We start from the raw sequence: 9,866 nt of genomic DNA on the forward strand, positions 1-9,866 counted from the left end.
TGGCTCCAGAGTGGGGTTTTCTGGTGCTGGTGGGCACATGTGGGGGTATGGGGTGAGCAGAGGGGACGGCTTCCCTGGTGGCTTTGGGGGGGAGGGAGGATGGGGTGTGGGAGGATGGGGGAGGGAGGGGTGTGCTTGGGGAGACTGTCCTTACGGGGTGTGGGGCTGCGATAAGGCAGGAGTAGAGGTAAGAGGTGGGATGCCAGCGGGGGCCACTGGGGATGCGGGATGCTGCCGCTCTCCCCCCGCCTTCGTGCTCAGCCCCGGGGCCCCAAACGGGAGGGGTCGGCCACGGCCCCTTCCCCGCAGCTGCCGGCTGTCATCTCCCGGCGGGGCTGCAACCCAATCCCTGCCGCCCGGCGGCACTGGGGGGGCCCCGCCGTAACCCGAGGCAGCGCCGCGCCCCGCACCGCCGGGAGCTGCTCGGCCCCGCACAGGTGCGGCCCCCCCCGGGCTGCCAGCGGCGGGGGCGGCCCCCTCCCGCCGGTGCCGGGCGGCGGAGCGGGATGCCGAGCCCTCCTCCCGCCCTTCCTCCTCCTCCTCCTCCTCCTCCCGCCGGCGGCATGCGCCCGGCCTTCCTCTTCCTCCTCCTCCTCCTCGCCCTGCCCGCTCGCGGCCGGAGGGAGCGGCTGCCCGGAGGGGAGCACTCCGCGCCTTCCTCCTCCTCGTCCTCCTCCCCCTCCTCCCTGGCGGCGGCGGGCCCGGGCCGGCGGCGGGGCCGGCTGTACTGCCGGGTGGGCATCGGCTTCCACCTGCAGCTGCACCCCGACGGCCGCGTGGACGGCGCGCACGCCGCCAGCCCGCTCAGTGAGTGCCGGGGCCGGGGCCCCCTTCCTGCCCGCGTTTTGGAGGTAGGGGCTGTGGCAGCCGCGCCGTGCTGGCCGCACCGAAGCAGAAAGGTTTCTCCGGGTGGGAGCTCTCTCTGTCCCAAACCATCCTCTGAACCGCAACTCCCGGGGCCGGGGTGGGGACAAACCTGCGTGGCTCGAGAACAGGTGAGAAATTTGGGGGAAATGGGGCTTTCTCACGCTCCGATCTGGCGGCACTGGCACAAGCCTTACAAAAGAGCATCCTCGGCCCCGAGCTTGTCCCCTCGGGAAACCGGCTGGAAATAAGGTGAGGAATAAGCCAAAGCCCACAGCCGCAGAGTCATGCCGCTTGCTGGGGACGGAGGAGCAGCAGAGCTGCGCAGAGGCGGTTGCTGAGGAGCGGGGCCTTTTGGTGGAGAAATGCAGCCGTGAGATTTCTGCTTTATTTTTGTCACGCTGATGCAAAAAGAAATGTGATTTATTCTGGGCTTTCTGTCATCCTAGGCGTTCTGGAAATCTTTGCCGTCTCTCAGGGGATCGTAGGAATCCGAGGAGTTTTCAGCAACAAATTTCTAGCTATGTCAAAGAAAGGAAAACTCCACGCAAGTGTGAGTATTCCCAGTGCGTACAGCGCAGTACCAGTGCTGCAACAGCTGCATGTACACACACTGATACTTGGGGCGTGCGGGTGCCTGCACTGTGTTGGTGATGCGCTGGGGCTGCCCAAGGCCACAGGGTGCCATCGAGTGAGGTTCACGCAGTCTCCATGCTGCTCCGCACTGGGTTCTATGGGGGCATTGCTCCTGGGGATGCCCAGAGGGTGAGCGCAATGCTGCGTTCAAGCAGGATGGGGCTGGGAGAGTGGTGATGGCTGTGTGCGGGGGAAATATGGAAAATGGGCAGAGGAGGAACAGGCAAAACAATGACCTTTCAGTACCTAAAGGGGGGCTATAAGAAAGAAGGGGATAAACTCTTTAGCAGGGTCTCTTGTGATAGGACAAGAGGAAATGGTTTCAGACTAAAAGAGGGGACACTTAGATTGGACATAAGGAAGGCATTTTTTTATAATAAGGGTGATGAGGCACTGGCACAGGTTGCCCAGAGAGATGCTGGATGCCCCTGTCCCTGGAGACATTCAAGGTTGGGCTGGGAGGGCTCTGGGCCCGTGATGGAGCTGTGGGTGTCCCTGCTCATTGCAGGGAGTTGGATGGGATAGTCTTGAAGGGTTCTTTCCAACTCAAATCATTCTATGGTTCTAAGCAAATGCAGCAAGGAACTCGGCCTCAGGCTGTGTGTGGTAAATCCATGTTGTGGGAGCAACCTTGGGAGAGATGTGGTGCTTTGCTCTGATGAAAGCTGTCAATTTGTAGAAACTTGACCCAAACGCCTGAGGATGGGCGGGCTGATAACACCGATAACGCAAAGCCTGCATCTGTTGTTCCTCCCGGCCTTGGCGGGATAAAGTTATTTCATGGCCCAATGCACAAAGCACGCTCTGTGCCCGTCACTCACGGCTGTGCTTTGATGGGGAGCCGCTGCGGTGCCACGGTGCTGTGCTGTGGTACAGCCATGCCCGCAGGCCTGGGGCTGCTCTGACTGTAGCTTTGTGGGTCTGCAGCTTTCCAGGAGCCTCTGTCAGCCCTAAAGCCAGCAGTCAGGGTGCCATGGGGCAGCAAGGTGAGTGCAGCACTTTCGGTGCATAAAAAGCAGGAAAACAGAAATGAATCAGTGGGATGGTTTTTCTTCCAGGCAAAGACTGAAAGATTTGATTCCAGGTGCTATACAGGGGGGAAAAACATGCTGGGGAAGTGCATTCCAACACAGTCCCAGTTCTGGGGAAGGATTTTCTAGTGGAGCCCCGATTTGCGTGGAGAGGTATTAGGAATGGTGGGGATCTGCTGGACCCCAGGATGTTCCCCGTGCATCCCTCACCAGTTTCAAAGCAGCAGTTTGAGAGACCCAGCACTACGCTACAGGCAGGGGGTGTGGGTGGGGGTGGCCTCCCCAGCTAACTAGTCTTGTCTCCACCCTCAGGCGCGCTTCACTGCCGAGTGCCAGTTCCGTGAGCGCTTCCAGGAAAACAGCTACAACACCTACGCCTCGGCCGTGCACCGTGGGCAGCGCTCCGGCCGCCAGTGGTACGTGGCCCTCAACAAGCGGGGCAAGGCCAAGCGGGGCTGCAGCCCCCGCGCCCGCCCTCAGCACGTCTCCACACACTTCTTGCCCCGCTTTCGGCAGCCCCCTCCATCCCAGCTGGCCTTCACCGTTGCCCGCCCCGAGAAGAAGCCACCGCCACCACCACCACCGCCACCCAAGAAGATGGCCACGTCACGGCACAGCCCTGGCCCCGGTCGCTACCGGCTAAAGTTCCGCTTTGGGTAGTGGCTCCCCAGGACACTGCGGGGCTGTTGGGCAGGGTGACGCTGGGATGGACGTGGGAAGGACGTCTGTTGGCAGAGATGAGACCCACGGTTCAGCTGCTGATGGTATTTTGCTGTGGAACCTCCACAGAACCACGACACCTTCTCTCTCCTGCTGGGGGCTGGCTGAGAATTGAGTTGTCACAGTGCCATCGTGACTGTCCTCTTCTCTGGGCTGAGCAAACCAGGGGACCTCGGCACTCCTCACGTGTCTTCCACATGTATGTGTATATATGAGCAACAAGACGTAGGACACACCAGAAGTTCACCAAAAATCTGGACTGTCTGAGGTCATACAGCTTCTTCCAAGGTTTCCCAGATGAGTCCCTCTGAACCATCTCTCATTGAATCCTGAGTTTGCCGTGCTAACAGAACTCTGGGCTGCTGCTGGGCAGACAACTTATGAACCCAATCAGAGAGATTTGATATCTTGTGTTAATTCTTAACATCTACAGATACTGAATTCAGATTGCAGCCTCCCACAATGGAGATGAGGCCTGCAGGGCAAGCACAGCCCAACTCCGCCAGGACATCCATGAGGGACTCTGTGCTGTCACTGGCTTTAACTTTGCAGCCACATTATTTTGAGTGAAAAAGCTGATATCAGAATTAATAGGAGCAAAATAATGTCTAAATAATGAGAAGAAACCCCACACCACTGCCACAATGAACATGTGAAGTGGCATAAATGTGTTTATTTCTACCTAGGGGAACCACTGCTACTCCATGTAGGACGTGACTTTGCACAATAAGTCCCATGTGAACACAGGAGCTGTGCAGAGCTTTCTGTTGCGTTGAACACTGATATCAACTTTAATGCCTACAGAAGCCTTCATAATCCCTTAGAGTGCTGGATGAGAGAAAAACAGCACAGCCAGAAGAGAGCTGCAGTGTTTGGACTGCTTCTGTTTTGATGTGTTCTCCCTCTGCTCCTGGCACATGGCTGTCACTCAGACCCATGCTAAGAGACTGTTCCAATTACTAGCATTGAGATAGAACGGTTCACAAAATTCTGCTGGGTGACACCGTTTTGACCAATTGCATGAATGCACTGTGCTCTCAGTTTTTTTCACTGCTCTCTTGTAACTGTTAGGAAAGCATTACAAATAAATGGAGAATGGATCATGAGAAGGAGTTCTGGGAGATGGAAATATAGCCATCAGCTTTGGAGGCATGTCCAGGGAGCATACGGACAAGTGCACTGGAAAACACTGCTGCTTGCAAATGGCACTAAAACTTACTTAAAGGGAAATCATCAGTAATTTTTTTTTTTTTGTGTGTAAAACTCTAAATTAATATGAGGATCAGGCAAAGTAACACTGAGGTCATAGCACTAACTTAAATCATAGAACCATGGAATCGTTTGAGTTGGAAGGGACCCTTAAAGGCCACCTAGTCCAACTCCCCTGCAGTGAGCAGGAATGCCTACAGCTCCATCAGGTGCTCAGAGCCTCTCCAGGCTGAGCCGGAACATCTCCAGGGATGGGGCTTCTACCACTTCTCTGGGCAACCTGTGCCAGTTCCTCACCACCCTCATTGTAAATGACAATATGAGGCTCCTTTGTTCAGCCCAGATGGATTTCACCAGGCTTTAAGGGCTCTTCTTAGATACCCAGAGTGAGGCACCACTGATGATCAGAAAATAACGAGAGGTTTTTTTTTGCTGTTGTTTTTAAGTATGCAAAACAAAAAACCCAACCAAACAGAAACAAGACAACCCCACATTTCCTCTGGAAGGATTATTTTAAAATTTAATGGAAATTGATGGAAACGGCCTTATGGTGAATGCTCCTGTTTTCATTCTGCACAGAAATATTTACCCTGACTGCTGCCCTTTTGGCCGAGGAACTCATGGGACGATGCCCTCTGGCTGCCTGGAGTGTGCTTTGTCTGCAGATCCCAAAGCAGCAGTCACTTTGTTGTGAAGATTCCCAGAGGAAATCTGTTCTACTCTTCTGACTGGGCTGCGGAAAAGACGTGTTGGCCCTGTGCTGAACCAGAATGGTGAGGATCAGTCTGTACCCAGTGCCAATGGAGCATGGGTTTGGTGCTACTGCTTCGTTGACTGCTGCTGTATCCAGTGCTGTCCCATCAGCTGTTGCCACATCCAGTGCTGCAGCATCCAGTGCTGCTCACTGCTCCCCACCCGCTGCTTTGCCCAGTGAGTGGCTGAAACCTCTTTATATCTGCAAAGGCTGCAGAGAGCAAAGGGAAGAGGAGAAAAAAAAACCACAAGTTTTTGGAATGGTGCACATTGTGCTGCGGCACCATGTGTGGACTTCTGAGAAAGAGCGGGGCTCTGGGTGCCTCAACTGGGGCTGCAGATAACACCGAAGTGGAGATTTGGCAATGCCAGAAGGTAACATTTATGTTGCGTAAAGGTCCCCTAAGTTGAGTGCGGGCTGCAGTGTGTACAACAGCACTGTGACTGTCCTTGTTTTCAAGGGATGGGATACAGATGTAAGGTTTTCCTCTCAGAACCTCAGTCCTCCTCTTTTCCTTCTGACAGCTCATTTACCTCACTTTGGCTGAATCATCCACAGAGATAACAATCCACATTCAAGCTGTCAGCAGGGTCTGATATGTTGTTTTCCTTATGTAGGTCAGAAATCAGTAACTTCACATTCTTTCAAGCCAAAATTATCATTTATTGTTGTCTGTTATGCTCCATTTCATTCTCTGTGTGGTCAAGACTACACTTTTTCTGCAACACTTCAACAACATTCTTATAGTTTTCTTTCTCCCATTTAATATATCTTTCTTTTTTTTCCTTAACCCAATCCCAGTGTCCTTGCACGTGCTCTGCCTGATGGATACCATACCTCCAGCATGGAGAAAGCCGAGCAGCCCATGTGGTGTCTGCAGGTCTGGAAAATGAGGCCGATCCAGGACAGCTCTTTCTCAACTCAATCAGAAGAGTATTTGTGGACTTTTCTCTGGGATCAAGTGTACCCTCAGCAAGTTTGCGGATGACACCAAGCTGTGTGGAGCAGCTGACATGCCTGAGGGAATGGGATGCCGTCCAGAGATACCTGGACAGGCTCAAGCAGTGAGCCCAGGTGAACCTCATGAGGTTCAGTAAAGTTAAGTGTAAGGTGTTGCACCTGGGTTGTGACAACCCTTGCTATCACTACAGGCTGGGGGACGTAAGGATAGAGCACAGCCCTGCCAAAAAGGACTTGGGGTTACTGGTGGATGGCAAACTTGAGATGAGCCAGCAGTGTGCCCTCACAGCCCAGAAAGCCAACCGTACCCTGGGCTGCATCCAAAGAAGCGTGGCCAGCAGGTTGAGGGAGGTGATCCCGCCCCTCTACTCTGTGCTGGTGTGTCCTCCTGTGAGGACAGGCTGAGAGAGCTGGGGTTGTTCAGCCTTGAGTAGAGAAGGCTCCGGGGAGACCTGAGAGTGGCCTTTCAGTGTCCAAATGGGGGCTATAAGAAAGAAGGAGACAGACTCTTTAGCAGGGTCTGTTGTGTTAGGACACAGGCAAATGGTTTCAAACTAAAAGAAGAGAAATCTAGATTGGATATCTGGAAGATGATTTTACAATATGAGTGGTGAGGCACAGGCTGCCCAGAGAGATGCTGGATGCTCTGTCCCTGGAGACACTCGAGGTCAGGCTGGAGGAGCTCTGAGCAGCTGATCTAGCTATAGGGGTCCCTGCTCACTGCAGGGGAGTTGGACTAGATGGCCTCTAAGGGTCTCTTCTGACTCAAACGATTCCATGATCTTCACAGCACAACTGCTGCTTTGGGGATCTGCAGACAAAATGCACTATTGCTACCTGAAGTGTTTTTTCTTATGGGGAAACTTGTTTATTTTCTTTTGAACTCACTTAAACTTTGTTTTCTTCTAAGATACTTTAAACTAGCTAAGAAAATCACTGAGAGAACAGCCACATGATTTGGGACTTCAGGTCCTTCTGAAGATGAGGTCATAGATGACCACATGAACAAACAGATTGGATTTAATGGGTGTCCATGTGGTGGTGTCCTCTCCTGGGCTGCCCTGAAATGGAACATCAAAGATGCCCAGTCAAAAGAGACAAGGCACATGTTGTATTTCCATCTGTTTGCTTGTTCCCATGGAACACAAAATTTGATAAAGGCAGTGGTGACTGATCTGAATGCCCTATGCCTCCTGTGTGTGAGATAGAAAATCCTTTTTGACTTTTCTCAGAGTATTTCCCATGAAGCAATGTGTGCTATGTGAGCCTCCTTCTGTCCTGTGGGAGGGGTTTCTGGTTGTTCTCTTCACTCCAAATACCGGTCAGGAATGTGTAAGAGGAATAAGGCAGTTGCGTTGCTTAGGAGTTGGACTCAATAATCCTCATGAGCCCTTTCCAACAGTGGATATTCTGCAGTTCTGAGATGTTAGATGCATTTGAGATACTAAAATACTGCTACCCAAGAACAAAGCGATACGCTTCAATAGGTGAATCATCCTTTTGAAGCTAAATGCATGCTTTCTAAAGCCTCAGACTTCTGGGATTAGTGTTTACAGGACATGGAACAGGATGGAAGAGGGGTGGTGTAGGAGAAGGGAAAATCCCTTTATTTTCTGGGCTCTGAGGACTGAGTTCATTGTATCACACAGTGTGCAGTTCCTGTCCTGATGGCAGCAGTAGGTCAGTGAGCTGTGGGTCTGTGCCGGCATTTCCCTGAGGTCAGGGAGGCATACTGCTGTGGGACTGCCCTAAGGTACAGTAGCTGGAACAAATGACCCCACAGTTGATGAGAACTGGCACTTGTGAAGAATCTGAAACATCCCAGGGTGATGGTCTCACTGCATTTAGTTACACAGCATCCACTCTTTTAAGTGGACCATTTCTGTTCCGTTCCCAAAAATCTTTGAGGAGAGTGTGGATGTAGTCTCTAAGACTCTCTGACCAAGGAAGCTCATGTGGTGGTTTTTGCTGCCTCCAGCTAGTTATGACATGGATAGCTACAGTGTGAGTTTTCCAAGAAAACTCAAATTGCATTGAGAATTCACTACTAAGCGACACAGTCTCATCATACCTTGTGGCTGATTCCCCCTCTGTTTATTTTCTCCTTCACTCTGTTTCCTCAGCCTCTCAGCCTATGAACTTTAACACATGTGGTTACTTGCTTTTCTGGTTTCTCCGTTTGTTTACTTCCTAAAGGGAGGGGAGGGGAATAAAACAAAACACAAAAAGAACATTCCCCCCCCCCAAACCAACTTTTTTTGGTGCTTTGCTACAAGACATTAAATACCACAATAAGAATGCATATTCCACAAACTCCCATATTGGTTTTGAGATTCCTCTCTCTATAGTCACAAACCTTTACTGTCACGCCTCCTAGTGCTGCAACTGTGTTGCTGAATAATGGTAGAAAATCAGTATTTTTTTGGAAATGAAGTAGATATAGGCACAGATAAGTAAGCTCTAACTATAGCTCCTGTGGAGTAGCAACAAATCAGTTGGGGCAAAGTCAGCAGGTGGTTTAGGGCAGTAGTCAAGGGAAGCAGAAAGAAGGCAGTAATTCTCAGGATGCTCCTGTCTTCTTGTGGTTTTTGCTTAAAGGTAATGGTCAGGGCTTGCTCAAGAGCCACATCACTGTGTCTTGGCCACAACAGGACAAACATCTTTGCAGCTTTGTGTTATGATGTATTGCAAAGCAGTCCTCGTCAGAAGGGACAATGTCTTCCCTCAAGTGCCTTAATACCTGTATGGTGTTAAGAATGGTAGTGCCATTTCCCTCTGAATCTTTACCTCCACTTTCCAATAGCCTCCTGCTCAGTTAAACAGCTGTATCAGCTGAGGCATATGCTTAGAGGAACTGGTAGGACTTCCATTAGAAATGGTAAATATAAGTCACGTACGTATTGCAGAAAATGGATTTCAGGGGGCTGGAGGCTGTGAATAACATTCTTCTTTTGGACTGCTGTGAAGCAGTCATACACTTCTGATCTCAGATGAAGTTAAGTGAAAACAGACTGCAAAAGATCTGTTCCTGAAATGAAGATGGTTGAGCCCTAGTCTTTTTTTTTTTTTATGTTCTTTGTCACTGGCTTTTTTTTAAGTATTTTTATTAGTGCATTTCCAGATGCATGCCATTTTTCTCATCAGCTCTTTCAGTAGTCCAGAATGACAAAAAAGCTCATGTTATTCAAAAGCTTCCTCTAGCTTCTCTGGCACTGCTGTTAAAGAGCTGTGCTGTTTTAGCTGGGAGTGCCTAAATCATGTTATAAAACCAACTGTGTGGTGAGGTGCTCAGGACAGCGATGTTGCACCTCCGCTTCAGGGTTCTGGTGCCTTACTCGGTGTAGCCACCAGAGGCCTCCCTCCGCCTAAGATTTGCAGCGCTGGAGCTCTACAAGCAGCGCAGCTGAACGAATGGTGCCTGACAAGGTGGGGGAACAACCAAGCAGCAGACAAACGGAGCTCCCCTAAGGTGTTCCTCGGGACAAAACTGCTGCTTCCCTTGGGGGTACCGGGGTTGTACAGCTCGGGCAGGGTGTGAGCAATGCTGCAGAGCTACCCCTGTGCAGTGGTACTTACAGCCCTGAGCAATGCGAGAATAATGTCTGATGCCAGCTGCTCTGGAACAGAGTGCTGAACCTCTGTCCTCCAAAGTGGATCTCTTTCATATGTGTAATACCTCTTTTTTTTTTTTT

The 9,866-nt window shown here is 51.2% G+C and overlaps 1 protein-coding gene across 1 annotated transcript in view; it reads left to right on the top strand.

Moving 5' to 3' along the window:
• Positions 1-4,680, top strand: part of FGF5 (fibroblast growth factor 5) — a 6,100-nt gene extending 1,420 nt beyond the window's left edge. Inside the window, exons 3-4 of the mRNA XM_021395961.1 lie at positions 1,314-1,417; positions 2,844-4,680. Of these exons, the coding sequence (XP_021251636.1) occupies positions 1,314-1,417; positions 2,844-3,191 (452 nt within the window). The 3' untranslated portion in view covers positions 3,192-4,680. The remainder of the gene's footprint in view (positions 1-1,313; positions 1,418-2,843) is intronic.

The sequence above is a fragment of the Numida meleagris genome, chromosome 4 (assembly GCF_002078875.1).
Source record: "Numida meleagris isolate 19003 breed g44 Domestic line chromosome 4, NumMel1.0, whole genome shotgun sequence".
In the NCBI taxonomy this organism is placed as follows: domain Eukaryota; kingdom Metazoa; phylum Chordata; class Aves; order Galliformes; family Numididae; genus Numida; species Numida meleagris.